Source organism: Aplosporella prunicola, assembly GCF_010093885.1.
Source record: "Aplosporella prunicola CBS 121167 unplaced genomic scaffold K452scaffold_8, whole genome shotgun sequence".
NCBI classification, from domain to species: domain Eukaryota; kingdom Fungi; phylum Ascomycota; class Dothideomycetes; order Botryosphaeriales; family Aplosporellaceae; genus Aplosporella; species Aplosporella prunicola.
Window position 1 is genome coordinate 728,634 of NW_022983536.1, and position 25,256 is coordinate 753,889.

General features: G+C 58.3%; 11 protein-coding genes across 11 annotated transcripts; 6 read left to right on the forward strand and 5 right to left on the reverse strand.

Moving 5' to 3' along the window:
- Positions 1–13: 13 nt before the first annotated feature.
- Positions 14–4,128, reverse strand: K452DRAFT_285849 (uncharacterized protein). The gene is made up of 16 exons (XM_033540178.1): positions 3,630–4,128; positions 2,649–3,431; positions 2,386–2,564; positions 2,236–2,337; positions 2,075–2,162; positions 1,971–2,013; positions 1,901–1,921; positions 1,801–1,849; positions 1,632–1,716; positions 1,559–1,580; positions 1,469–1,485; positions 1,390–1,417; positions 1,265–1,339; positions 1,108–1,142; positions 988–1,051; positions 14–706 (listed from the first exon to the last, which is right to left on the reverse strand). Exons 1-16 carry the CDS (start codon positions 3,767–3,769, stop codon positions 293–295), a joined length of 2,145 nt encoding a protein of 714 aa, XP_033399525.1. The 5' UTR covers positions 3,770–4,128; the 3' UTR covers positions 14–292.
- K452DRAFT_162832 (uncharacterized protein) lies at positions 3,952–5,233 on the forward strand. Its single transcript, XM_033535689.1, has 2 exons — positions 3,952–4,419; positions 4,478–5,233. The coding sequence occupies exons 1-2, from the start codon at positions 4,036–4,038 to the stop codon at positions 5,171–5,173; spliced, it is 1,080 nt and encodes a 359-aa protein (XP_033399526.1). The 5' UTR covers positions 3,952–4,035; the 3' UTR covers positions 5,174–5,233.
- Positions 5,234–6,519: 1,286 nt separating this feature from the next.
- Positions 6,520–9,581, forward strand: K452DRAFT_162969 (uncharacterized protein). The gene is made up of 2 exons (XM_033535691.1): positions 6,520–6,696; positions 6,774–9,581. The coding sequence occupies exons 1-2, from the start codon at positions 6,667–6,669 to the stop codon at positions 9,405–9,407; spliced, it is 2,664 nt and encodes an 887-aa protein (XP_033399527.1). The 5' UTR covers positions 6,520–6,666; the 3' UTR covers positions 9,408–9,581.
- Positions 9,582–10,896: 1,315 nt separating this feature from the next.
- K452DRAFT_285855 (uncharacterized protein) lies at positions 10,897–12,202 on the forward strand. The gene is made up of 2 exons (XM_033540179.1): positions 10,897–11,049; positions 11,112–12,202. The coding sequence occupies exons 1-2, from the start codon at positions 10,911–10,913 to the stop codon at positions 11,948–11,950; spliced, it is 978 nt and encodes a 325-aa protein (XP_033399528.1). The 5' UTR covers positions 10,897–10,910; the 3' UTR covers positions 11,951–12,202.
- Positions 12,203–12,282: 80 nt separating this feature from the next.
- Positions 12,283–14,044, reverse strand: K452DRAFT_247260 (uncharacterized protein). Its single transcript, XM_033538050.1, has 2 exons — positions 13,797–14,044; positions 12,283–13,745 (listed from the first exon to the last, which is right to left on the reverse strand). The coding sequence occupies exons 1-2, from the start codon at positions 13,990–13,992 to the stop codon at positions 12,745–12,747; spliced, it is 1,197 nt and encodes a 398-aa protein (XP_033399529.1). The 5' UTR covers positions 13,993–14,044; the 3' UTR covers positions 12,283–12,744.
- Positions 14,045–14,215: 171 nt separating this feature from the next.
- Positions 14,216–15,291, forward strand: K452DRAFT_317254 (uncharacterized protein; the record flags this gene model as incomplete). Its single annotated transcript, XM_033544045.1, has 2 exons — positions 14,216–14,423; positions 14,481–15,291. 2 exons carry the CDS (start codon positions 14,216–14,218, stop codon positions 14,807–14,809), a joined length of 537 nt encoding a protein of 178 aa, XP_033399530.1. The 3' UTR covers positions 14,810–15,291.
- A 1-nt stretch (position 15,292) lies between these two features.
- On the reverse strand, positions 15,293–17,278 carry K452DRAFT_317255 (uncharacterized protein; the record flags this gene model as incomplete). Its single annotated transcript, XM_033544046.1, has 3 exons — positions 15,293–16,855; positions 16,994–17,152; positions 17,213–17,278. 3 exons carry the CDS (start codon positions 17,276–17,278, stop codon positions 15,584–15,586), a joined length of 1,497 nt encoding a protein of 498 aa, XP_033399531.1. The 3' UTR covers positions 15,293–15,583.
- Positions 17,279–17,714: 436 nt separating this feature from the next.
- K452DRAFT_268237 (uncharacterized protein) lies at positions 17,715–20,235 on the reverse strand. The gene is made up of 3 exons (XM_033538878.1): positions 19,704–20,235; positions 18,364–19,651; positions 17,715–18,309 (listed from the first exon to the last, which is right to left on the reverse strand). The coding sequence occupies exons 1-3, from the start codon at positions 20,137–20,139 to the stop codon at positions 17,934–17,936; spliced, it is 2,100 nt and encodes a 699-aa protein (XP_033399532.1). The 5' UTR covers positions 20,140–20,235; the 3' UTR covers positions 17,715–17,933.
- A 303-nt stretch (positions 20,236–20,538) lies between these two features.
- K452DRAFT_357429 (uncharacterized protein) lies at positions 20,539–21,648 on the forward strand. Its single transcript, XM_033546117.1, has 3 exons — positions 20,539–20,987; positions 21,051–21,151; positions 21,205–21,648. Exons 1-3 carry the CDS (start codon positions 20,666–20,668, stop codon positions 21,295–21,297), a joined length of 516 nt encoding a protein of 171 aa, XP_033399533.1. The 5' UTR covers positions 20,539–20,665; the 3' UTR covers positions 21,298–21,648.
- A 2-nt stretch (positions 21,649–21,650) lies between these two features.
- Positions 21,651–23,015, reverse strand: K452DRAFT_247273 (uncharacterized protein). The gene is made up of 6 exons (XM_033538051.1): positions 22,809–23,015; positions 22,722–22,747; positions 22,567–22,655; positions 22,382–22,511; positions 22,034–22,306; positions 21,651–21,978 (listed from the first exon to the last, which is right to left on the reverse strand). Exons 1-6 carry the CDS (start codon positions 22,850–22,852, stop codon positions 21,920–21,922), a joined length of 621 nt encoding a protein of 206 aa, XP_033399534.1. The 5' UTR covers positions 22,853–23,015; the 3' UTR covers positions 21,651–21,919.
- Positions 23,016–23,141: 126 nt separating this feature from the next.
- On the forward strand, positions 23,142–24,856 carry K452DRAFT_268244 (uncharacterized protein). The gene is made up of 3 exons (XM_033538879.1): positions 23,142–23,289; positions 23,351–24,301; positions 24,357–24,856. The coding sequence occupies exons 1-3, from the start codon at positions 23,168–23,170 to the stop codon at positions 24,568–24,570; spliced, it is 1,287 nt and encodes a 428-aa protein (XP_033399535.1). The 5' UTR covers positions 23,142–23,167; the 3' UTR covers positions 24,571–24,856.
- Positions 24,857–25,256: the final 400 nt, after the last annotated feature.

A 25,256-nucleotide genomic window follows, 5' to 3' on the forward strand; every position in this document is an offset into this window, starting at 1 on the left:
GTAGAGGTCCAGGGTGCCAGTCACTAGCGGGGCCCAAGATGAAGGTTCCCCTACACTCCCGCCCACGGTGGGCGGACCGAATCTTAGTGCCCCAACTCACAGGCTTAACCGCACAGGACTATTGCTCTCGCGTCCAATTTGCTGATCTGCTGCGCGAAGCATGATCTTCGCTTCCAAACCGAGCCCGTCAAAGCCCTCTCCGCACCGCTCTTAGCCGGGCACGGCCCAGCTCCGCGCTCCACGCTGCTAAACGCATTGCGCACCGTTGCCCGCACTGGTCCCACCCGCGCCTTCATTTCTGCCCCTGCCTCTCGGCCACCTGCGCCTGGAGCTGCGCAACCTGAGCCCTCAGGGCAAGCACCTCGCTCGCTCCGGCCGTAGAGCCCCGGTTCTTGTGCCCCAACCCCGGCCACTTTCCGCTCCGCCCAAACAACGCCGTCCGCGGCGCCTTGAGCGACGACTTGAACGACCGAGGCTTCGCGCCACTCTTGCCCGGGGTGTCTGCTGCAGCTGTCCGCTTCGAGGATGCAAGCGACCCGCGCAGCGACGGGGTCTGAGCCATGTACTGCCCGCCGTTCTCGTACAGCCAGATCACAGCAACGTACGGGGCGTGCGTGACCTTGAGCAGCAGGATGCGCGCCGCTCGGAGCTTTTCTGCCGGTGCCACCAATCCCAGCGGCCGCAGCAGCACCAACGGCAACAGGTTCTGTCATTCATCTGTCAGCTAAGAGTCCTTACTGGGCTATACAGCCCTATTTGTGGCTGGTGTGCGGCGTCGCCGAATCGCGTGCCCCATGCTGATGCTCCGCCACGCCTGCACCGCCATACTTGACACGTGCGCCACCACACTTATCTTCAGGCGCGGCTGCATCTTCATGTCACATATGCGGTGGTAAGCGCCGTGCGGCGCGGCCTTTATTGCGCGGCACTCATCCATGTCGTCTGGCGCTTAGGCGCCAACACGCTGGTGTGGTTGGGTGGACTTACGAGTGGTGGGAAGAAATATGTCAGTCGGTCGGATGTGGAGGCCTCGAGGACGTAGATCGAGTAACTGGTACAATATTAGCGGGGCTCCCTTGAGGACGCCTTGCAGGCCCATGTTCATACACATAAAGATATTCCTCTCTAGAGGAGTCCAAAACCTGCATCGAACCACGTCAGCCAACCAAATTCGCGCAGGCCGGGGGCGGTTGGGATCAGAACAAGGGCTTTATGCAAGCTCTAAGCGCCAACGGCTTCACCGCACACCAACAGCAACACCCACCTTAGTTAAACTGGTACCGATGAAGCTGGTCATCGTAGTGATCAAGAGAATATTCGTCATGCAAACAAACACCAACTGCATCAACGTCAGCATATGTCAATCACGCTTGCTGCGCCTTTACCAACCATCACGGGCAAACCCAAGTATGGCGAACTGGAGTCGGTTAGCAATCCGCGACCAACACGCCGAGGGCTCCACTCTTACATGTCATTTGCCGCGTCCTAGAAGTTTTAATTAGCCGCTATTCCCAAATCCGGAGAGTCGCCTCTCGGACGAAAAAACGGGATTACTTACAAATCCAACAACACCCGCCCTACTATGTCCGTTAGCCGAGAGCAATGCATGCAGGCGCTTCATTGTCACCTACCCAAAGAAGACTTTCATCGAGACCCAGGCGACGTCGTTGATCTGAAGGTTACCCCGCGCAAGCAGAGTCATTGTTGAGAGAAACCCTAAGATGCGCCGCAATTAGTTCAGCTGGTCGGTCACATCAGGAAGCTCCGTTCCCGGGATCTTTCTGTGCGTAGAGTCCATACCGAAATAAGCCATGACGACGATGCTCATAAACTTGGCAAATTGCTTCGCCTATTTTCCGGTCAGAAAAGTCGGTCAATGCGACCACCGGTCAACGCTTACCATTTCCTTGAGACAGGGTAGCTATACCGGTCAGTCAGCTGAAACGCGCTGCAGATGAGTCGAAACTCACCAAAGTACCAAAGTAAGGGTTGAGACTGAGTATGGAGAAGATACTGCAAGCCACGACATCAGCACACAGCCACCGGTCACCGGTGTCCTGCAAGCTGCACTCACCGCGGGACCAAAAAGATTGCTTCCAGTGACAAAATGTCGAATGCTATCTTGATGAGATGATCGGACTCTCTCGTCACACCGACAATGCCTGCAGCACACCAGTCGTTAGCACAGCCGACTTGCATGAGGGTGCAATCTAGGTCAAGGAAGAAAAAACTCACGGAGTACAATAAACGAGATTCCAATGGCTATGATTGACAGGTCCCACCAACTCCAGAAATCCGTAATGTAGAACAGTTCGCCGGCATCATAGAATTCGCTCACTACAACTTTGTAAGTATCTTGCCATACTATAGCGTTCAATGACTTACACTCGTCGTAGGTGAAGCTCGCGATAAACACGTACAAAGCAATCTCGGTCGCATTGATGTAATGCAACGGTCGCTCGATCAGAACAGCGTAGTACAAAGCAAGGAAGACAATAAAGAAGACAACTTCGAATGTTTTGATGTAGCGAGGAACGCGCAGGCGACAATACGGGTCGGTTTTGCTGTGTCGTTTCCGTTAGCTACGAAGGTTTGAAGACGCCTCAGGCCGGACAGGCCAGATCTGAGTGACTGTTTTGCTGACTTACTGCTTGTTGTAGAGCTTGGGCACCTTCTTGGAGCGTACACTCAGACTCTCCCAGAACACAATGTTACCATGCCAGATACCGTTGATGACGTCCTGCACAATCTGCTGCATGAGGAACTTCTTCGCATTAGAGACGGCGGCAATCTCGAGAGCATTCAGTGACTCAAACTGATGTTCGAATTGCTCGGCGTCCGTCATCTCGTTCTCATGCAACACATGGTCGGTACCAAAATAGGTTGATCCATCCTGGTCATCCGCGAAATGCACTGCCGGCTCAGAGACATCGAGGCTGCCAGGCTGACCCTGGTCCTTGGACAATAGAGGCGTACTCTCGTCCGTGTTACCATTGGATGGCTTCCCGGCTGACGGTCCGATAGACGGCCCCGCCGTTGGCTTTCCTACTGATTTGGTTTTGCCAGCTGTCTTTGCATCCTTGCCATTCTGCGCCTCGGGATCGTGTCTCGGGTGCCTCGGGTCATCGACGTCTTTGGCGTTGGGCGGAAGCTCATACAAGAGGAAATCGATGACCTCTCGCTCGGAAAGGTTAATGACAAATTGCCAGGCGACAACCTCGCAAGCATGGCCGCGAGCTAGGTTGACGCCGCGGTTGTCGATAACCTCGGCGGCGGCGAAATGGCCACTGAGGGCGAGCAGGGCGGCCACAATGGCCGGGTGGTGGGCATCGGTCGAGAGCCAATCGATCAAGGGCTGCAGGCTTTCGATGTTGGGACTTTTGAGAAGCTTGTCAAACGTAAGGGGCGTAGTGACGGCCTCGACAAAGTAACTGGCATGGTGTATCAGTGTCTGCGATGAATGCAAGGCTGGCTGCACGATGGAAGGCGTGTCGTCACGGGATGCCTTGCTCCAGGGTCCAGCCGGGTAGGTAGTACGTAGGTAGCACCAATAGGCGGCTAGTACCGCAGCCACCGACCGAAACAAGCAACGTCATGTCTTTATGAGACGGGCAGAGATGCACACTTACAAGGACAGCTTCCGGGCCAGCTCGCCGAAGGAGTCGTTGTCATTGATTTCGGGCACGTCTGGTAGCTTGGAGACAATGGACGGCGTCGTGGGCTGCGGCGGCGTGGCGCTGGGAGGTGTAACCTGCGAGGCCTTCGCCATGTTTGCTTGCTTCCTGGGCGCCATGAGGACGGAGATTGCAATGCTCGACGACAGGCAGACCCGGGCGTCAAGATTTTCTTCGTCTTACCGCGAGTGATCCACATAATGCCTGTCAGTGTGGGCACGCCAGTTCATCGCGCTAGACGAGCGCGTCTGTTTGACGCGGTACGCGACTGCGCGCGGCAGGCGTCTGGGAGCGATCCCCTTTTGCCGCCAGCCGCGCCAGACTACCCGCCAGCCGCGCTGCCGTCCCGACCCGCTGGGTGATGCTGGTCCCGGAGACGTCAAGGCGGCAGAGGACGCCACGGCCACCGGCTCCCAGGCCACGGCGCTGTCGCCGCCCATCTCTGACCTCGTCCGTCGATCCGCTAATCTTTTCCGATCCACGTCAGCCAGTCAACCTGCAGTCAAATGTCGACCTCACCAACGCCCATCGTCGCGCCGACCAGAGCCCCCGTTTGTCCGACCAGAGAAAGGGTCCGCCCATCGAAAAGGCCGCGTCGGAACATGGCTCCCACTCCCCGGCACCTGTCGTGTCCAATGGCGACGTCGCGGCGAAACCGGCGAAAAAGAAACGACGACTCCCCCGCGGCCAGCTCCCGCTCGTCCCCTCAGTATATGTAGACGTCGAAGCAGACGTGGCAGCTGACGTGAGTGCGGCGTAGAATAATAGCCTTCCCCTCATACTAACAGGGTCTCGCCGCGTAGGATTCGCATGCCTACGACAAGGCGGCCGCCTACTCTCAGCCAAGCGACCCGATTGAGGAGGCTGATGTCCCACAAGGGAAAAGGTCACTCCGGGGCCGCGGCACAGCACATTCCGTCAGCCCTAAGGCGCGGCTCAGCAGCTTGAAGAACATGATAAAGCTACCTAAGCCGTCAGCTGATAAACGACCAGAATTGACCATGTTCAAGCTACCACGGGAGGCGAATCGCAAGGCGAATTACAATGCCTGGCTATCTCGACATGGTTCAGACAGTTTCACTGGCCAAGAGCGGTCTGTGCCGTTTAAGCAAACAAAACGACGCGGACGACGAGGTCCATTGGCCACTATCTCCAAAAGTCTCCGGGTGGTTTCCGACAAACAGTCAGCTTTTGTTTCACAGGGTCGTGACCTTGCCTCTCCAAGCACGCTCACCCGGGTGCAACAGATCTCATCACTTTCTCCCGTACCGTCGGTTCCTCCAAAACGAGGCGATCCTCTACTTCAACATGCTAGGCAGGTACAACTAAACGTAAACGATTCATTGTCAAGTTCGTCGCCTTTGGTGAGGTCGAACCTGTGTCCCATGTTATCTCTACCGTTAACTAGGACCATGACACCTGCTACGACTCCTAACAACAACGAACGGACTCATAAAGCCTACAATAACCAAGTTACCGAAGATTATGACCTTGATTAGGGAAGCGATGACCAATTACAGTCATCTCAAAATATACATCCAAAACGGTTAGCATTAGCCCTGTCGGTGGACTTCAACTTCAGCTAGACGGTCATCAACAAATTGCTCAAATTGCTAGACTAGAGGGTAAGCGCCTCGAGCCGGTCACGGTTATCGAGCACCTGGACCGCACATATACGTGCATGCGCAATTGGCGCCGAGCTAATCAAGACCATCGCCGTTGCCATCATCTGGCATTTGGAGGGTGAGAAGTGGGCCAACCAGCGCGGACCAATATCCACCGTAAAAAGGAACAATTCCAGTTCACTCCGCTCGTCGATGCTCTCACGTCCAAGCCGCCTTTTGGCCGCAAAGGCTGCCTCTCGTCCTCTAGGTATAAAGACAACGCAAGTTTCGATCGCCTCCGTTCTTGATTTTATCGAGAAGTCGGGATTTATGAAAGATATCATCAACGGAGATATGGGTATAATCTCTTTGCTAGACAATCTGGTCTTCCATTGCCACCTGAAGCGCATGAGACGGTGCAATGTCATGAACTAGACGGAGAAGAGCTACGGCAACGGTCCGCACAGGCGCCTTACGACTAGTGCCCCGCATTCAACTTTGCGAAGAAGACGGCCTCGTCAGCACTAGCAATGGCTTCTAGAGAATTGACCGAAAATAAAAATTACCTACTGTTATTTACGCAGCAGGAGAAATCGACTTCCGTACACCTGATATCAGCTCATGTCAGGCCGGGAGAAGTCCAGCCGTTGGTCGTTGTGGCGGTCATCAAAAGTGTACAGCTGACTTGCCGACGGACCTGTGTATGTTGGTGGGGAGGACCAAACCAACATCGTGTCATGACCACTCGGGAATACATTTATGGCTGCATTTCAACCCACCGAACATTCCAGTTGTTGCTTTTGACTGATTATTATTAAGGCTTGCGACTGGCATTGACAGGTCCACACGGCTGGCTGCGCGATGGATGTTACACGCGGATGGCTTGCCTACCTAGCTTACGAATGAAACTAGTTTCGCGTCGCGCGATCTCAGCTGTGGAAGGTGGCGCGCGTGCTGGTTTCTATTAATACGCAGGGCGAGCGGGGTTTCAGAGGAAGGTGGAAGGTGGTGATGGTGCGCATGACGGCAAGCGCAAGACATGCATCTGTCGCTCGGCCGAGGTGGAAGGTCTGTGGCTACCGACACGCCGTTAGTCGCACGACAACAAGTATTTGCTGTCGCACACAACAAAAGTTGACTGCTGCGCCATGTGCGCGACACGGCTGACGGCTGAGGGGAGCTTGTCGATGAGCTACATCAGCCAGCTTGCTCCCCCTCTCCGGACTCCGAAGCCTAGTGTCTAGAGGTATGTAATCGGCTTGCTCATATATGCCTCCTGCCTATCGGGCTCCCCCTTTGCTTGTCAGGTGCTCCGTCGTCCTCTTTCCTTCTCCCTGCTTTGCTCTGCTAGCAAAGTTGACACCTAAGTCTTTTTTCGACTTGCGAGCATGGCGTCCGCTCAAGGCACTCCGCCGCCGGTAAGTCCCAAGATGGAAATGCACGATAAAGTTAATTCTCCGAGGGCCCTTGCTGACTGCTGCTGCTGCTGCACCAGCCGCGCTCGGCACCCTATCCGCCAGAGACGTGGGCGCTTGGCGGGCAGGTGCAAGAAAACCCCGATATCCCCATCACGGCCGTACTGCTGGCCTTTTATGTCGTTGGCGCCGCGAGCCACATGACCATCTTCCAGAAGAACCGCTTCCGCGGCCACAAGTTCATCATGTCGGTGCTCATGTTCGGCTTCTGCATGTGCCGTATCGTGACGTGCAGCCTGCGCATCGCGTCGGCGAAAAATCCACGCAATATACGACTTGCCATTGCGGCGCAGATATTCGTTGCGGCCGGCGTGCTGCTCGTCTACGTGATCAACCTGCTCTTCGCGCAGCGCCTCATCCGCGCCCAGCACCCTCGCTGGGGCTGGTCATTGCCCTTCTCGCTCTTCTTCAAGGCCAACTACTTCCTCATTATCTCGTCGCTGGCCATGGTCATCACCGTCACCGTCCAGTCCTTTTACACCCGCAGCATCAACACGCACCGCATCGACCGCGACATCCAGCTGTACGTCGCGACGTACTTTGCCTTTGTGGCGTTTCTGCCCATCCCGCTCGTCGTGCTCGGCCTCGTCGTGCCGCGCAAAACGCGCATTGAGAAGTTCGGCTCGGGCCGCTGGCGCACGAAGCTGGCCGTGCTGCTCACGTCGTCATTTATTGTCTCTCTAGGCGCCTGCTACCGCTGCGGGACGGCATACCTACCGCCAGTGCGCCGTGCTACCGCGCCCCTCCCGGCATACTACTCCAAGGCCGCTTTCTACGTCTTCAACTTCGTGCTCGAGATCCTCGTCATCTACCTCTACATATTCCTGCGCATAGACCGCCGCTTCCACATCCCCAACGGCGCCCGCGGCCCCGGCAGCTACGTCGTCCAAGCCAAGCCGGGCGCGAACGCCGAACTGCTGCCCAAGCGTGGCATCCTGCTCACGGGCAAGAAGCACGACAGCGTACAGAGCGGGCTCGACCGGCCAGGGACAGGCGTATCAAGCGCGACGACGACGGGCGGCACAGGCGTCTACACCGAAGAAGAAACCTTTGACGACCTGCCGCCGCCGCCGCCGCTGCCCCTGCTGCTCAGCCAACAGCACGGCCACGGCCACACCCACGGCCACACCCACCCCGCCCTCAAGCTCCGCACCCATGATGTCGAAAAACGCCGCGCCGGCAGCGGGGGCGCAGGAGCCCGCAACGACGTCGAGGCCCAGCTGCTGCCGCCATCAGAGCCACAGAGCGCCATCTCCGGCACCACGGCCGCGCTCTCAAAAGACCACCTCCTGCTCCCGGAGTCCCCGGCCCCCGCACACGTCAAGCCCTCAGCCCTGCACGACGTACCGCCCGTTCCGCCACTGCCGCCACAAGCGCTCGCAGCAGCAGCGGCAGCGGGGACAGCAACATCAGCGCCGACCGCAGCTCCCACAGCAGCAGCAGCAGCAGCAGAAGACGCCGCGGCGGCCGCCGCCAAGCTCGACCGCGTCGTCGACATCCTGCTGGGCCTGGACGCGCGCCTCGCGCACCTGGAAGCCGCGCCCGCACGGCAGCAATCCGCGCTCGACCCACTACTGGAGCGGCTGGCGGCACGGCTGGCGCGCCTGGAGCGCACCGAGGAAGAAGAGCAGCAGCAGCAACACGCGCGCCAGCGCGCCTCCTCAACCTACAGCTCCGCGCACTCGTCAGGCTCGCCATTTGCGCGGCCCGCCGCGCTCGCAACCGCGCGGCCAGCACGCTCCCCTGACCCCATGGGAATGGGAAATGACTTCAATGGCAGCACGAACCCCTTCTTCGCGGGTACGCGCTACGACGACACCGCGCTGCTCCACCGCCTCGAGCACCGCCTCTCTGCGCTCGAGACCTGGGCGGCGCCGCCCCCTCCTCCTCCTCCTCCTCCTCCTCCTCCTCCTCCTTTTTCGGCTGGCCACGCAAACCTCGCCGCGCTGCAGGCGCTGACGGCACGGCTGGAGCGCATCGAAGCGGGCGCGGGCGCGGGTGCGGGTGCGGCGGCCCTGCCACAGCACCACCAGCAACAGCAGCAACAACAACACCAGCCCGAATGGCGGTCCTCGCTCTTCTCGCCCGGGCCTGGGGACGTCGGGCTAGCGCTTATGGGCGGGGATGGGACGGGTGCACTGGGTGTGGAGGGGGGCGAGAGGCGCACCAGCGGCAGCGTCAACAGCAATAGCGCTACTGCTAGTGGCAGTGATAGTCTTGGTGGCGGCAGTACGAGCGGCACCGGCAGCAACGACACGACGGTGCCGGTTTCGCTGGCGCAGCTGCAGCTGCAGCACGAGCGGGATAGGGAGCGTGAGCGAGGGAGAGAGAGGGACGTGGGTGTAGGTGCGGGTGCGCAGACGTTCCATCCGTACCGTCAGGGCCATAGCCAGAGCCATAGCCTGCCTCAGCAGCAGCAGCAGCAGCAGCAGCAGCAGCAACCGCAGGTGTACGAGGCGTATGCGCCGGAGCGGCGTGTGGTGCAGGAGACGGAGCAGGAGCAGGATGAGCATGAGCAGGAGCAGTATCGGCAGTATTTGAGGTATTTGAGACCGGGTTCTGAGGGAGATGGGGATGGGGATGGGGATGGGCGTAGGAGTAGTGAGGAGGGCGAGAGGGGGAGGCGGAGGGAGAGGGAGAGGGAGGATGAGTAGGTGAGTGAGTGAGTGGATGGTCACTGCTGGTTTGGGTGGTGCCGTGGTTCTTGTATATGCTTATTTTTTATTTGTTTTTATTCTTGGACATTATTCTCTATCTGTCTACGGTGCAGATCCGGTTGGGTTGGGCTTTGTCCATGCCATGTACATAGACGGCCATGAAGCTAGGCATCTATTCTACTCTACGGACCTACCTTGAATGACCTCTTGCTCCCCGCCTTGCGCCGATAGCTCTACCAGCATCGAAGTCCAGTACGGAGGGAACAAGCATACCTACCACCTACAATTCCGTTAGCGCGCCGTTCACACAATCAAGTTCGTCGCCGCAGCAGCAAAACGGAAAGATTAAAACCTCGCGATCAGAATAGCCGGTTTACTCATGCCAGCGCGCCGGCCACGGGTCCACGCAATCCATAACGGACCAACGCAGCCCGCAGCTCGCGGCCCAGCATGACGCCGCCCCCTTGAGGGGGCAACAACTCCACAACCATCCTCCCCGTCCACACAAAGGCAGGCGGGTCCGGTGCGGGAGGGTGGACCGGCGCGCCGGCTCATTGAATGGATAGACTAAGTGCTCATCTTTGCAAGGAGAGGGGAGGAGGGGAAAAGAGAGGGGTAGGGCTTGGGGGCGGAAAAGCACAGAGCGGGGCGGCGGCTTACCGAGATGCTGGCTACGCTACGCTATGCTGCCAGGTCGACGCGTCATGCTATGCTCTCTGGTGGAGGTGAGGGCGGGGGCGGGCCGAGACAGCGCGAGACTGTCGCTCTCTGCGAGATAAGAAGAGAAACCTGTATCAGACGGTGGTGGTTAGCGGACTGATCGAGACGCGCAATGGTGGGATGAAAATAGATGCGTCAAGTTGTTTGGGTCAGACATGGTAAGCTTGGTAGTAAGGTATCCACACGAGAGTTCAGTAGCAGAACTGATAATTGAAACCGATCATCATAGTAGAGTGAGAGTTTGAGACGAGACGGCGGACTTACGCTTTGCAGCGTGGGGCCACCGGGAAATATTCCCGCAGCCCTTGCTTTTTGCTCCACCACTAACCTGGCGTTGCAGAGTCTCCTCATGCGCGTCGCCATCTTATGCGTCGCGAGCAGTGGCCATGAGAGACCATGTCTAGTTGCTCCTGTCGCGGGTGTTAGCGAGACGGACGCGTGAAGAGCGGGCGTGCTTTGCAGTGCGCGAGAGGCGGAGTGCGATTCAGATGGTAGTGCATGTTTGTTCGTGGCTCACGGAGGAATCTCCAGAACTGGTTGTGATGTGTTTTCTTCCTGCAAGAATGGAGGCGGGTGCGAGGAGGGAGGGCGGCAGAGACTTACAGTGAGAGAGCGGGCGTTGTGGGAGAGAAAAGAAAGCGGGAGGGAGCGAAGGTTTTGAGTGGCAGAAAAACGCGGCGGGCGGCGCCGAAACGGGCCGGCGGTGGAGCAGACCTGACCTCACCACCAATTTGTCCCCGCCTATTGTAACTTTACTTCCATTCCACCACCACCACCACCATGAACGACCGACGCCGCACCAATGCCCCCAGCGGCGGCACCAGCGCTCCTGTCTTCGCCCCTGCCCTCCCCAACTATTCCGGCCCGCGCCCTCAGCGCCCCGTCCGCAGTCGCGCGCCCAACGAGCTGCGCAAGATCTGTACAGAGCCATTGCCTCCCCAACACCACCAAAACCACACTAACAATCCCTCCTCCTCGCAGTCCTCCAAACCGGCATGACGCCCTCGGCCTCGGGCTCTGCGTACCTCGAGCTCCCACCCCCGGCCAACTCGCCCACCTCGCTGGCCTTCCGCGCCGCCGGCCTCAAGCTCTCCTGCACAGTGCACGGCCCACACCCACTGCCGCGCTCCGCGCCCTTCACGCCATACCTGCACCTGAGCGCATCCCTCAAATTCGCGCCCTTTGCCGCGCACGCCCGCCGGGGCTACGTGCGCGACGCCGCGGAGCGCGACCTCGGCCAGCACCTGGAAGCCGCGCTGCGGGGGATCGTGCTGGGGGAGCGGTGGCCCAAGAGCGGCGTCGACGTCGTCGTAACCGTGCTGGAAGCCGAAGAGGACGCCTGGCTCGGCAGCGCTGTCGAGGCCAGCACGGGCGCCGCGCGTGCCCAGGGCCAGGGCTGGGCCGCTATGAACGTGCTCGCGGCGTGCGTCACGGCCGCTAGCGCAGCCATGGCCGACGCGGGCATCGACTGCGTCGACCTTGCGGCGGGCGGCATGGCGGCCTTGGTCCACGACGACAACAACAACAACGGCGTCCTCGTCCTCGACCCCTCCCCCGCTGAACACCGCGCCCTGCGCGCCGCCTGCGCCGTAGCATACCTCCCCGGCCGCGACGAGATCACGGAACTCTGGCTCAAGGGCGACGCAGGCGAGCATGGCGACGCGCTCGTGGAGAAGGCGGTTGAGGCCGCGGTGGGCGCGCAGGCCGTGCTCGCCGAGGCGGTGCGCGAGGCTGCGGCGCGCAAGTTCCCGGCCGAAGCGGCGGCGGGGGGAAAGGTTGGAGGTGCTGGTGCTGCGGATGTGGAGATGGTGGCGGCGTAGGGATATGCCATTCATTGTGCGTGGAGAAGCGGTGCGACGCGAGCAGAACATTGCTTCCAAAAGCAGGGGCATGGCATGGCGCAAGGCTCACCTTCAGGGAAGGGTCAGAAAAAAAGGACACAGCAGTCCGTTGCATAGCGTAGGCGTTAAGGACATCACATTCAAGCACACACGGGCAACGAACGAGAGGAGAACAGCCCATCGTCGTGGGAAAAGTAGTCATTTTAAAGGAAATACAAAAGTCATGAATACACCACTTTCTTCTTCTTCTTCCCATGCGTCTGCATGTTTATGGCGCAGTACCAAACAAAAGTCTAATGCCATGTATGACCAAAAAAAAAAAAAAAAAAAAAAGAAAAAAAAAAAAGAACAAAGAAATCAAGCAACCAACAACGAAACCCAAAGCAACGCCAATGAGCAAACCCACACAAGACGCAGCCAGCAAATAACCACCGAGTCAGCATCACTCATTCCCATAATCGATCGTATACGTGATCTGCAAAGTACTATATTTCCCGATTTCCCTCCCCAGTATAGCCTACCCCAAAAACGCCATTATCATTGTCAATGTCTGTCGTTATTACTATACTTGATGTGTTTTTCGCTAACCGATTAACTGATCATCAGTGAGCGAGTGGCTGAGTGGAAGTGTTTCAGCTCGCCGTTCATACTTTCTCGGTATTCACTGCTCAAGTTAGGAGTACTAATTATCGCTATAACTGTCGTAACCATCGTCAACAGCCCATCACCACTCTCTCACTACCCATCCACTTTAACAGTTGAAGCCTGTCGGCTTACAAGAAATCTCGGCCCCCGAAGCCGCCGAATGGGTTAGGGGGCATCCCGCCCATTCCGCCTCCGAACCCGCCTCCGATACCCCCGCCGGGGAACCTCGGCACGCCCCGAGAGTCTTGCATCTCATCCCCGGGATCAACAGGATCATACCTCGCGCCGGGCGGAGCCTGCAAGCCGCCTCTCCCCCTTCCCCCGCTGCCCGCAAACAGCGGATCGTCAAACGTCGGGTGCATGCCGCCACCGCCCCTGACGCCGCCACCGATGCCTCCTCCCCACGCCATCGGGTCCCGCGGCCCCAAGCCCGCCGGATAGAGGTCCGCGTCGCCGTAGCCGCCGGCGAGCGGCGAGCGCAGCGGCGCGCCCCCGCGCGGAGGCCTGTGGACCTCGAGCTCGTCCTCGAAGCCGGGCGGAGGGAAGTCGCCGGCCGGGAGGGGGTGGCGCGGAGGCGGGTCCGCGAGGGCGTCGTCGAAGGGGCGGGGGCGCGCGGGGCGCGGGTCGATAGGGTCGTCGCGGAGGGGGTCGTGTGGAGGGATGTCGTCGGGGCCCATACGGGGCGGGGCTTGGCCGCGGCGGCCCGAGGAATAGTCCGCTGCTGTGGGCGACGAGGCGCTCTCCTCGTAGCCTTCTTTGCGGATGCCTGGGGCGAGTTTCTGGATCACGCTGATTTTGAAGAGGGAGCCGAGGTCGCTGAGGCGGCCGGGGGAGATGAAGACGTTTTGGATGGCCTGGGTGGCGGCTTCGACGGCTGAGTCGGAGGACGAGGACAGTGGTGTCGCCGGCAGGTTCGACTCAGAGATGTAGTCTTGCGCGACGACTTCGAAAGAGGCGGTTTTGTCGTCGCCGAGGCCGATGGCGAGGATGACGGCTTTTTTGCCTAGGCGGTTCACTTTGACGAGGTATTCCATTGATGACTGGTCGTGGGCATAGCGGAAGGCGTAAGAGGATGAGGTGTTCCATTCAGCTGGCAGCGCATGTGGCGCCGCGGCCTCTGAGCTTGCTTCTGCGGGCTTGTTAGAATACACGCATGCAGGAGAGGAAGTGAAGACAATACCGATCTTGTGGTCCTCTCCCAGGCCGACCAGGCGAAAGCCCACAGCTATCATGGCAGCATGGGCAGCGAGGGTGATGGCATCGTAGGGCGTCTTGATCTGCGGCGAGGCATCGGTGGGCAAGCTCTTGGCCATAAAGAGGGCCAAGGAGCTGGCGCTCAGCGGATTGCCCAGAGTTCCGGAAGTGCTTGAAGTCATGTTTGATGTGTGAGAGTTGGAGTTGCGGGGTTGAAAGCTTCGTGGGAGTTCATGACGATAGGTGCCGCCGCTAGGCAGCCGCAGCCGTTACACACGGACTTAACGCCACTGACGCGGACTTTAGCTTGGCGCGCGGACCGTGGACGGCGGCCCCCGCGCGCTAAGCGGCACGACAAGCGCGACAACATTTCATGGGTTCGCTCAACTCTCCACCACCGCAATCATGGTCCGCCTCAAGCACCGCTACCTGCTCGTCGACTTCCTCTACCCATCGGCCGCAACTACTGCCCCCGACCTCCCTCCCGCCGTCCAGTTCCACCAGCCCAGCTCCGACAAGCTCACCCCCGGCTACCTCGTAAAAGTAATCCGCGACGCCATCGCCGAGCAATTTGGCGACTATGGCGCCGGCATGACCAGCGGCACCCTAACCAGTACGTCTATACCATATATATATATATATATATATATATATCTAACACGCGCAACAGTAAAATACCTCTCCCCCGCAACCTCCACCGCCATCATCCGCGTCGCGCGCGACCACTACCGCCTCGTCTGGGCCGCGCTAACCATGCTCTCGCGCCTCCCCGCCCCCATCAGTCAAGACTGCGTCATCCACGTCGTGCGCGTGTCGGGCACCATCCGCAAAGCCGAGGAAGAGGCGATCCGGCGCGCGAAAACCAGCATGCGGCGAGCGCGCGGGGACAGCAGCGCGGGGCTAGCAGATGCGCTCACGGGCGCTGGGCCGGCGAGGACCGAGGCCGAGCAGAATGCGTTTATGGGCGGCATGCTTGACGATGAGCCTGAGAGCGAGTGATGCGCTGTTGTTAGTCGAGACGCCGAATGACGGCTGTCTGAGTACTAGGTGCATACATCTGTCGCAAGAAGGCCAGCCATCCCATATGGCAGAAACACGTCGCCTAAGCAAGCCATCCACCCACCCACCCACTCCACGCGTCGACAAAACCTGCGCGTACGCCACTCCCGCCAGCGCTGCTTCTCTCGCACCACGCAGCAGCACTGTAGTAGCACGTGCGCACCATGCACGCGCTGCACAACCGTCTGTATCACCGTATACACAGGGTCTGTGACGCAGTGAAAGAGGCAGGGAAAGGATAGAGGAGGATAGTGGGCGATGGTGGTGGGCTCGGCTGTACAGTGGGTGGGTATGGCGTAGCACCTTATCTATCCAATGGGCCATCGCCATAAAGGGAACGCCCACGCACATCAGGGACGAGAAAGAAGCAAGAAGTCGTAGATTCAGAACAAAGCATCCTGGCTTGTCTGCTTGTCTGCTCGTATCGTATCGTAAAGCTGTCTATCTGTCCGTGTCTGGCCGTGTATCCCATCACTCCACATCCACTCCGCTCCGTAGCTCTGCTAGGTAAACCATGAGTACGGACGCCCGTCTCATACCCAGCACCCCCTCACTCACTCCCCACCCACCCATCAGCAACCTCATCCACAAAACCGCAAAACCGCAAAATTGCAAAACCATCACCATTGCCAACCCCAAGAATCCCAGAATAATCAGCAGAGCCAAAGAGTACCTAGACGACGTATCCGTACCCAGCAACCCAGCCACCGCCAACTAAACCGAATCCCTACCCTCAAAATACGCACCGTACCCATCATCATCACCACCACCCTCGCTGCTCTCACTGCTCACGTCCCCCACAACAACTCTGCCAGCAGCAAACGCGTCGGCGAAGAAGCCCTGCTCCTCCGGCTCCTCTGGCTCCAGCTGTGCCGTCTGCTCGTACTGTATGCCCTGCTGCATACTCTGCTGCGCGGCGTCCAGCTCAGCACGCTCAGCGCTCTCGCCACGCTCGCTCAGAGCGCCACGAAACGCGTCCGCGAGGCTGTGGCGACGGGGATACACGGAGCCGGCGCCCTGGGGGTAGTCGATGCTGCGGCGGGGGTCGGCGGCAGCGTCGCTGTAGCCAGTGTGGTAGACGGGGTGAGGGGCGAGAGCGGCTTTCTTGCTTGTGGTTGCGGCGCGGGGATGGGCTTGCGTCTGGGTCTGCGACTGGGTCTGCGTCTTGGCTTGCGGCTGGGACGCGGCCGTGGCGTACGTGCCGCTGTTTGCGTACGCGCTGGGCGCTTTGCTGGTGTAGGGCGCGTTGGGGTAGGCGTGGTTGGCTGCGCTGGTGGCGTGCGAAGCGTTGTTGTCGTGAGACGGGTGGCCGTGGCTTTGGCCTTGGACTTGGTCGGCGCTGTAGGTGTTGATGACTGTGTCTTCGCTTGTGCTGGTGGGTGTGGGGAAGGCGGTTGCGGCGGCTGTGTTGGGCGGGACGGCGGGCACGCCTACGACGTCGACCTCTTCGGTCGCGGAAGACTCGTCGGCTTCGTAGCCGGAGGTGTTGCCGGATCTGGTGGTGGGCTTGGCCTGCTGGTGGGAGTGGGCGTGCTCTTCTTCCTCGCGCTTGATAGGGGAGCGCTTGGGCTTGGTGTCGAGGGTTGCCTCGCTCTTGTTGGCGCTGGTCTTTTGCTTCTTGCTCGCTGACTGCTTTTGCGTCGAAGACGTCTTCTTGCGGCCAGTCGAGGCGGCAGTGGTGGTGGCAGCGACATCATCGGCCGTCTCTGGCTTAATCGAGGTTTCCTCGTCGTCCGTATCCGTGACGTTTGCTCTCTTGCGCTTGCTCGCACTGGCAGCCTTAGTCGTGGGCGTAGTATCATTGCCGTCGGCGGTGGCGGCGCTGGATTTTCCCTTGCCCTTAGCCGACGTGGTGCCCTTGGACTCTCCCTTGTCACCAGTCCCACTGTAGTTGCCTTTCTCCAGCGCATCCTTGAGACGCGAGAAGCGCTTGGACGACGCACCAGGCTTGATGTCAAAGGCCTCGCCGACGGCCTTGTGGTCGACCTAGTTCACGTTGTCAATCGTGCTGTTAAGTAATCTCATTTCACCTCACTTTACCTCACTTCACCTCGCCTCGACCCATCCATCACAAGACGAGATGTGACAAGAAGAAGAGAGGAAAAGACAACGACGGCGACTTACCTTGCCAACGTTGCTGGCCTTGTAGCATTGATACAGGAACTCCACGGCGGCCTTGTCTGCAGGCTTGCCATCCGCAGCGGCAATACGAAGGCGACTAAGGCGTTTGTTGGAGGCTCCGGCCGTGATGTTCAAGGCCGCTGCGACGGCGGCGTGGTCAGTCTGTGAGACGGGTTAGTTCTGTTGAGACTTTCATGTTGCAGAGACAGGAGTGAAGCGTACTGTGCTTGCACCACCGTGTTCCATGCATAGAAGCAGAAACTTGACGTTGTCTGTGTCGGTAGGCATCGTGCTTGGTGTTAGCTCAGACGCGAACCAGAACTCTTGAGCGAGCTAGCTTGAAGAAGCTTGGTTGAGCTGTTGATGTGTCTTCAGAGGAGGGTGTCGTGGTTGAGGTGCAGTGTCTAAGGTGAGCTGCGGTGGGAGACAAGCAGCAGGCGGACAAGAAAATCTAGAAGAACCTAGAAGGGGGAAGGTGAATGACAGTGATGAAAGAAAATCTTTTGGGGGTCGACGATGATTGTTAAGCGTCACTTGTGGCAAGGTGCAGGCGGTTTGTTAATAGTGTCGTGACGGTAGGGTGTTAGAGGACGACTGGACAGAAACGGGTCCAAAAGATGACGGGCTGTCGTGAAGGAGAATCGTGCTGAGTGTTTGTGAAGTAAGGTCATGAACTATTCCCATTGTGGAAACATACCTTCAGAAGACATTATCGGTGTCTTCAACGCCGTGTATCGACTATAGGCTGTCAAAGCAAAAAGCAATAATCCCAACTGCTGAGTTGCCCCCTCATGAGCATACAGCAACACAGCTCAACCATCTCCGTGGTGTAAACTATCAAAGTCAAATTGGAACCCGACCTACATTTAACCACACTTTGCACCATCCCAAAAACGACCATTCCATTCTCTTCCTCCCCCAAATACCTTCAAATTCTACGCATCTACGAAATTCCCAAGCCCTGCTCTTCCTCGTCCCCGGGTCCTCCGCCAAACCCAATCGCCGAGTCCTCCATATTATCTATCTTGCCAACCAGGTCCTTGAAGTCCAGGCCCACATCGGCCAGCATGCCACCATGCTCCTTCGCCCTCGCCATGCACTCCACCCACACCGGGTTATCCTGCTCGACAGTGCTGAGCTGACGGCTCAGGATGCCGTTGAACGACTCAACGTGCTCTTTAGCCCACTTGACGCACGCCGACATCGACGTCGCTGGGAAGCACGATTGGTACGTCAGGACCGTGTTGCGGATGACGGTGAAATAGATGAAGGAGAGCTGGTAGATGTACTGGTGCAGATCACCATCGAAGATGCATTGCCTGGCGTCTGAGCGTTAGCGCAGTGGATTTCTAGATCTTGGGGGACGTGCTCACCGAGTGCGCTTCTTGACAATACCACTGCGCGCTTCTAGATATGCTTCTCTGGCTCGGTCTTCGAAACCCAGCTGGACTAGCCAGTCTACGTGGCGCTTCGTCGCTGTGGGCCAGTTATGCGTTTCTTGAAGTTGCCTTGTCAGAAGACCTGCAACTTTCGCGGCTCGTTCATTGACCTTGAAGACGATGATGTCCTGCGCAACGGTGTTTCCCTTGATGCCCTTAGATATCCGCCCCAATTTGTCTACCTGCTCCACGGCTTGCTTGAAGTGTTGCAGAGCGATATTGATATCCAGCTCATCAAGCTGGCTTTCGACCCACCGTAAGCTCTGTCGCTTTCCGTCCACGTCCAAAAACAAGCTGGAGCGGTTATGAGCCGCGTTGTCTCCCAAACCCTCGAGTAGGTCTGCTTCTTTCAGGACGCTCAAGTCTCGCATGGCATAGTAGTTGACGTCGGCTTGCGTCTTTCCGCGCTCCTCAGACTCCGCTTCCAAAGTTCTTCTCAAATCTTCCATGGCTTTGCGGAATGAGGAAAGCAACGTCGCCTTTTCCACCTGATCATGTCCAGGGTTTGCAAAGGTGAACGACTCTGAGCCAACACGAACGTTAATGGCATCGGCCGCTCGCTTCCTCTCTCGGTCTCCCACTTCGCCAGTGCTCTTAGATGTTGATGCCTTGGTCGCCAAGTCCACCATTTGCACGTCCTGCAGCGGCCAGCATCGGACAGCTACCAGCTGTGTGTGCTGATCCTTATGCTTCGCCTCCTTGGGATTTTGCGGTGCTTCGCGCTTCTTTTCTGCTGCAATGAGCAAGTGATCGTTGAGCAAAATCAAATGCACACGCCTCTTCGTTTTCCAAGTTGCAGAGTTCAGTTCGACCCATCTGCCAGACTCGTACACAATGTGACGTCCAGGAGTTGCCGGCAAAAACTTCTGCGATCCTTCGACGCGCTTCCACAACGTCTGCAAATGGGTATTCCACAGTGCCTCAAGGTTAGCCACAGAGCTGCGGTTCGCCTGTTTCCGCGCAGTCAAGGTGTCTGTGGAGCCGAGTCCGCTTGCCGACGTTGCTTGGCCCAGCGTGCCCGTCAGTTCAGACATGAGCGTGCGCAAAGTGCGCATTTCGCCCTTGAGTTTGTCCGCCTCTTTACTGATCTTGATAAACTGGGTACGGTTTTGGTATACGTTATGCTGAAGGTCTGTCGAAGTGCGGTTCTTGACCTTGCGTAGGTCTTGCTGATAGATCCGGATATCCTCTTCTGAGGCGTCGGCGAGAAGGTTTGCAACATCTGTCCACGTACGTCAGCCTTCCTCTTAGCACCGCCTTTGTTCCTGTCCTACACTGCTCGGGCCTCAGGCTGGGGTCCCTGAGGGTCTTGATATCGACTTTGATCCTCTGTCCGGTAACAAGTGGTAGATCTTTCTCCACTGGAGGTGGACCACGCGGAATGCGATCTGGTATGCCGGGCATGGCTGGCACAGGAGGCGCGGAACTCTGGTCATTTTGGACCTGATTGAACCGCGTGGAGTATCTCTTCTTGACCAAGTCCGACGTCTTTCCTCCAACAGGCTGTCCTCGTTCGCGTGGAACTGCTAAAGACGATCCGCTCGCAGCGCTGGCCTTCCGTTGAAACTCCTCCGGTATCGTGACAGGCTGCAGGTTGCTGGGGAGGGGTCCGCTGATTTGCTTGGGCGCGCTGATTTTGGGGCGGGCCGTCTTCTTCTTCCGCAGCGACAGGCCTCTGCTGGTCTTCTCTTTGGGGTCTTTGTCGTCCATTGTGGCGGTGTGGTGGTGGTTGTCGTCGGGGGGCGGGGAGGTGAGGTGTAGGTCTTGTCGTCAGGCAGCTCCGGGCAAAGGACAGTTAACCGAACGCGACCGGCGGGGAGGGACGTGGATACGTGGTTGCGCCTGCAAGGTCTAAGGACGTGGCCGGGTGGCGGGGACGATTGGGCAGACTGTATGTAGGTGTAGGGGTACGCGGCGCGGGCCAGAGGTACGTAGGTATGGCCGCCTTTGCCAGGGTATGGAGGTCGGGCTTGGCTTGCAGCGCAGCGGGAGCCAGCCGCACACGAGTCAGGCCGGGCAATCGGGTCAACGGTCATTGACTCGTGCGAGCGGGGCACGGGCCTTGACATTGCGTCGGTTGCTGCCGTTTCAAAATCTTGACCTACTTTGGCCAGCAGCTTCCCTCGCCTCTGAGATCGATCTTGCGTCGTCACTTCCCCCAATCCACCAACTCCATTTCCGATCCTTGTCCACAGGCATTGTCTCTTTCGCCGGCCACCCACCACCTCCTCGCACAATGTCGACCGCCAACTCCGTCAGCAACAAGACCATCGCGGTTGCCTCCATCGGCGCCGTCATCACCGGCTTCGTCGCGTACGCCTTCTACTTCGACTACAAGCGCCGCAACGATGTCGAGTTCCGCAAGTCGCTGAAGCGCGAGTCCAAGAAGCTGGCCAAGGTCGCGAAGGAGGAGGCCGAGGCCGGCGCGCAGCAGCAGCGGATCGTGATCCGCCAGGCCGTTGACCGCGCCAACGAGGAAGGCTTCCCTAGGGATCCGGAGGAGGTCGAGGGCTACTTCATGCAGGAAGTCGCGCACGGCGAGCAAATGACGCAGGATGGTGAGGCATTATGAGAGCTTCCGTGCTTCCATTGAGCAGACATCGCTAAGACTACGCCCACAGGCTCCGACCCTGTTGACGCCGCGCTGTGCTTCTACAAGGCGCTGAAGGTGTACCCTCAGCCCAAGGAGCTGATCAACATCTATGACAAGACCGTCCCCAAGGTACGTAGCGAGGTCGACCACTCAGCGCCAGGCAGCATACTTACTTCGTCTAGCCCATCCTGGACATCCTCGCCGAGATGATCGCTCACGACAAGTCGATACCCATTGGTAAGCCCGCCTCGGCCGACACGAACATCGATGAGTAAATCTCCCGGGACTGGTCGAACTAGACATGCCTGGCAATTGAATTGCAATGCCGGATGAGATGCAGCTTCTTACTAGCTCATTTTTTACTCATGTGTAACGGCGCCTGGGGCGCGTCGGCGCAAGTGCCATTTACACCTTCCTGTACACCACTGTATATACACTGCGCACCTGCTGGAGTCTGGGGAAGGGTTTTCAAAAGGCTCGCTGCGGGCATCTTGGCATAGATGGGGGAGGGGACGGTTGTGCAGGCGGATGATGGGACGCGACTGCCGAACAAGCAGCCGCTGGCGCCTTCCCAGTTGATTAAACGCGACTCTACTATCTTCACAAATTTAAGACTTGACGAAAGCATCTCGTTCTAACGTAAAATGTCTTCATGGCGTACTACGTACTAGTCATACAATTCGTACACCCCAACGAGTTATCCGCTACCATGGCCGCCAGCCACCTATATCCTGTTCGACTCACCGAAAACGCCGTGCTTGCAACGATAGGCCCGGTGTCCGGGCGGACGGGCCGGGCGGAGACATTAGAGGGGCATTTACAGAATAAACACGCCGCATGCGAGTTTATACAACATCCGAAATAAATCGTTCGAAATCGAAACGAGACGGGGGGAATTTAGCAGGCGCAGCCCTGGCCCTCCTCGGGTGGGTTCGGGTTGACATTGACGTCGATCACTGCGCGCGTTAGCCTGCCAGCACGACAAAGGCAGCGGGGAGCGAAGAGACTTACTTTGGCTTGGCTGCTGCTGGCCCTCGCCCTCCATGCCCGGCAACGCCTGCGCAATGCGCCTGAACAGCGTCTTGACGTTGTGGCCGACCTTGGCGCTGGTCTCGATGAACATGAGGTTGTTCTTCTTAGCCTCGTCCTCGCCCTGCGCCGTCGTGACCTCGCGCTTGTCGTTCAAGTCGGTCTTGTTGCCGACCAAGACAATGATGACGTCGTTACCGCGCTCGCCGCGCACGTCGTCGACCCATTTCCGGGTGTTCTCGAAGGATTTGCGGTCTAGATTGCTGGGTCAGCGGGATGGTGGGGGTGGGTGGGGGATGGCGTTGGGTCGTGGGAAAAGGGGATTTTTACTGGAGATGTCGTAGACGACGACGGCAACGCTCGAATCGCGGATGTACGAGGGAATCAAACTGCGGAAACGCTCCTGACCGGCGGTATCCCAAAGCTGTAACCGGACGGTGCGGTCCTCGAGGTACATGGTCTGCATGGCGCATGTTTAGCTCAATGCACGATGGCGTGTCTCTTGGGCGGCGCACCTTTGACAAAAAGTCGATGCCAATTGTCGCCTGATACATGTTGTCGAACGAGTCGTACATGAAGCGCGTGATTAACGACGTCTTGCCGACTGCGGCGTGGGAGTATTAGCCTTGTCGTCGTCGAGATGCAGTAGACAGCGTAGGCTGGAGCATACCGCTCTGCTCGCCCAGAAACACCAACCTGTGCGCCAAAAGTCAGTTGGGAGCTCCGTAGCAGCGATAGCGGGGCTGGCGGGGCCTACTTGAACTTCTTCAGCGGGTTGCTGTAGCCGGATTGCGCCGCCATGGTGACTGTGGGTCGCGGAAAAGCTTGGAGCAAAAGGATCAAAGGAGAGGAAAGAAGAGGGAATGGATGGGGTGCGGGGGAGCGGTTGAGGTGTCTTTTTGTATATATCTCGAGCGGTCAGCGAGTCTCCACGCTCACGGGCGGTCAGTTGCTGTTCTCCTGGGCCCGCTGGGTTATTGACTGCTCTGGCGCCCCTGCTCACGCTCGCAGGGATCAAGTCCCTTTGCGCTACCGCTTTAGCGCCAAAACCTATCGATTGCCCGGAAAACTTACTTCTTTGGCCGTTGCACCTGAGAAGAAATTCAACCACCAGCCATGTCCGCCCCCGCCCAGCGCAAGCAAGCCTCCCGCAAGGGCAAGAAGGCATGGCGCAAGAACGTCGACGTTTCCGACGTCCAGTCCGGCCTCGAGAACCTGCGTGACGAGGTCATCCAAGGGTACTGTTTTTTTCCACCATCATTCCCAAAAATGCGCACCACCACTGACTCTCCTCTGCAGCGGTGTTATTGCCGAAAAGTCGGCCGACGAGCTCTTCGCTCTCGATACCACCGGCTCCGAGGCCATCAAGAAGCAGGTCGCCAAGCAGTACAAGCCGCTCAAGGCCGACGAGATCCTCGCCCAGCGCTCCGCCGTTCCTGCCGTCGACACGCGGAAACGCGCCTCAGGAGTCACCAATGGCATTGTCGAGCCCAGCAGCAAGAAGCGCAGGTCCGGCGGCGTGTCGCACTCGGAGCTGCAGCGCCTGAAGTCGCAGTACAAGGGCGACGTCGAGAACAAGGACATCATCCTGCAAGAGGGAGCGTCGCACGACCCTTGGGCGATGGAGGAGCCGAAGCAGGACCCGCGCTTCTCGTTCCTGCCGCAGAAGAAGCCCATCCGCGAGCCCGAGACCCTCAAGCATGCCCCCGTGGCCCTCTCCGCTAGCGGCAAGCCTTTCCCCGCCGTCAAGAAGCCCGCGGCGGGTAAATCGTACAACCCGCTGTTCGAGGATTGGCAGGCGCACTTGGAGCGCGAGGGCCAGAAGGAGATCGAAGCGGAGAAAAAGCGCTTGCAGGAGGCGCGGGAGGATCAGGAACGCCTGGAGCGCGCAATGGCTGCGGCGCAGGAGTCCGAGCACGAGTCTGATGGCAATGAGAGTGCGTGGGACAGCGAGTGGGAGGGCATCCAGAGCGAGGCCGAGGAGAGCCACTTGAAGCAGAAGAGGCCAGAGCGCAAGACGCCGACGCAGCGGAATAAGATCAAGAGGAGAAAGGAGGCCGAGAGGCAGGCCAAGTGGGAGGCGCAGATGAAGAAGCGGGAGCAACAGGCTATGCAGATCAAGGAGCTGGCGAAACAGATCGAAGAGAAGGAGAAGGCGAAGAAAGAGCAGATGGCTCTGGCTAAAGCGGAGGAGTCATCGTCGGAGGAAGAGGAGGAGGTTCTGCGGAAACGGAAATTCGGCAAGGCACCGTACGTCCACCCTCTTGGTCACGTCAACAGTTCCAGCTCACTGACATTAAAACAGAATTCCCGAAGCGCCCCTCGAAGTTGTCCTGCCGGACGAGCTGCAGGACTCCCTGCGCCTTCTCAAGCCTGAGGGCAACCTGCTCAAGGACCGCATGCGCAACATGATTCTGCGCGGCAAGGTCGAGAGCAGGAAACAAATGCAGCACAAGAAGCCCAGGAAGGAGGTCATGGAGAAGTGGTCGTACAAGGACTGGAAGCTGGACCGCAAGTGAGCGTCCTTCGGCCATTCAGTTGTGTCAGAGATACCTTAGAAGTAATGGAATTCCAATGGCGTTTGGAGCGCGCTCTGTCTGTCGGTACTTGACGTTGTTTGTGTGCTTGTGGTGCGGGGTGGACGTTTACGTGTGGGCTTAAGGTGTTGGGTTGTGAAGCCTGTTGTCCTTCTGCAGGAGACTGGTCGAGGGCATGTCACGGCTGTGAGCTATACATTGATGGGTCATGGAAAAGGGTAAGTTTATAGTCATTTACATTATGCAGAGCCGCAGGCATAACACCCCGTTGTCTTCAAGTTCTACAATAGAGCTCATCATAGCAGATCAGTATCTCAGTACACGATTGTACCAGCAGTCTCATACAAGGATGTAGAAGTCGCCCGCCAATGTTTCAATGGAGAATCAACACGCCAACTACCGTCATACGTATTTAAATCGCCAAGTCATGTTGGGATAGAATTTACACCCTCAAGTAAAATGACAGCGAACAATTCCAGGTGAAACAGCAGGGCACGGGGTTTCCGGCCCTGGAACCAACAAGTACCTCTGCACTGCAACACAGTCAAAACGTCCGGCTTTCTGTACCTGGCATGCACGAAGAATGCTGCTGTTCTTCGTCACTGGCGGTACGTATTGGATGGCAGTATTCATCTCTTGTCATCACCATCACCATCATCATCATCATC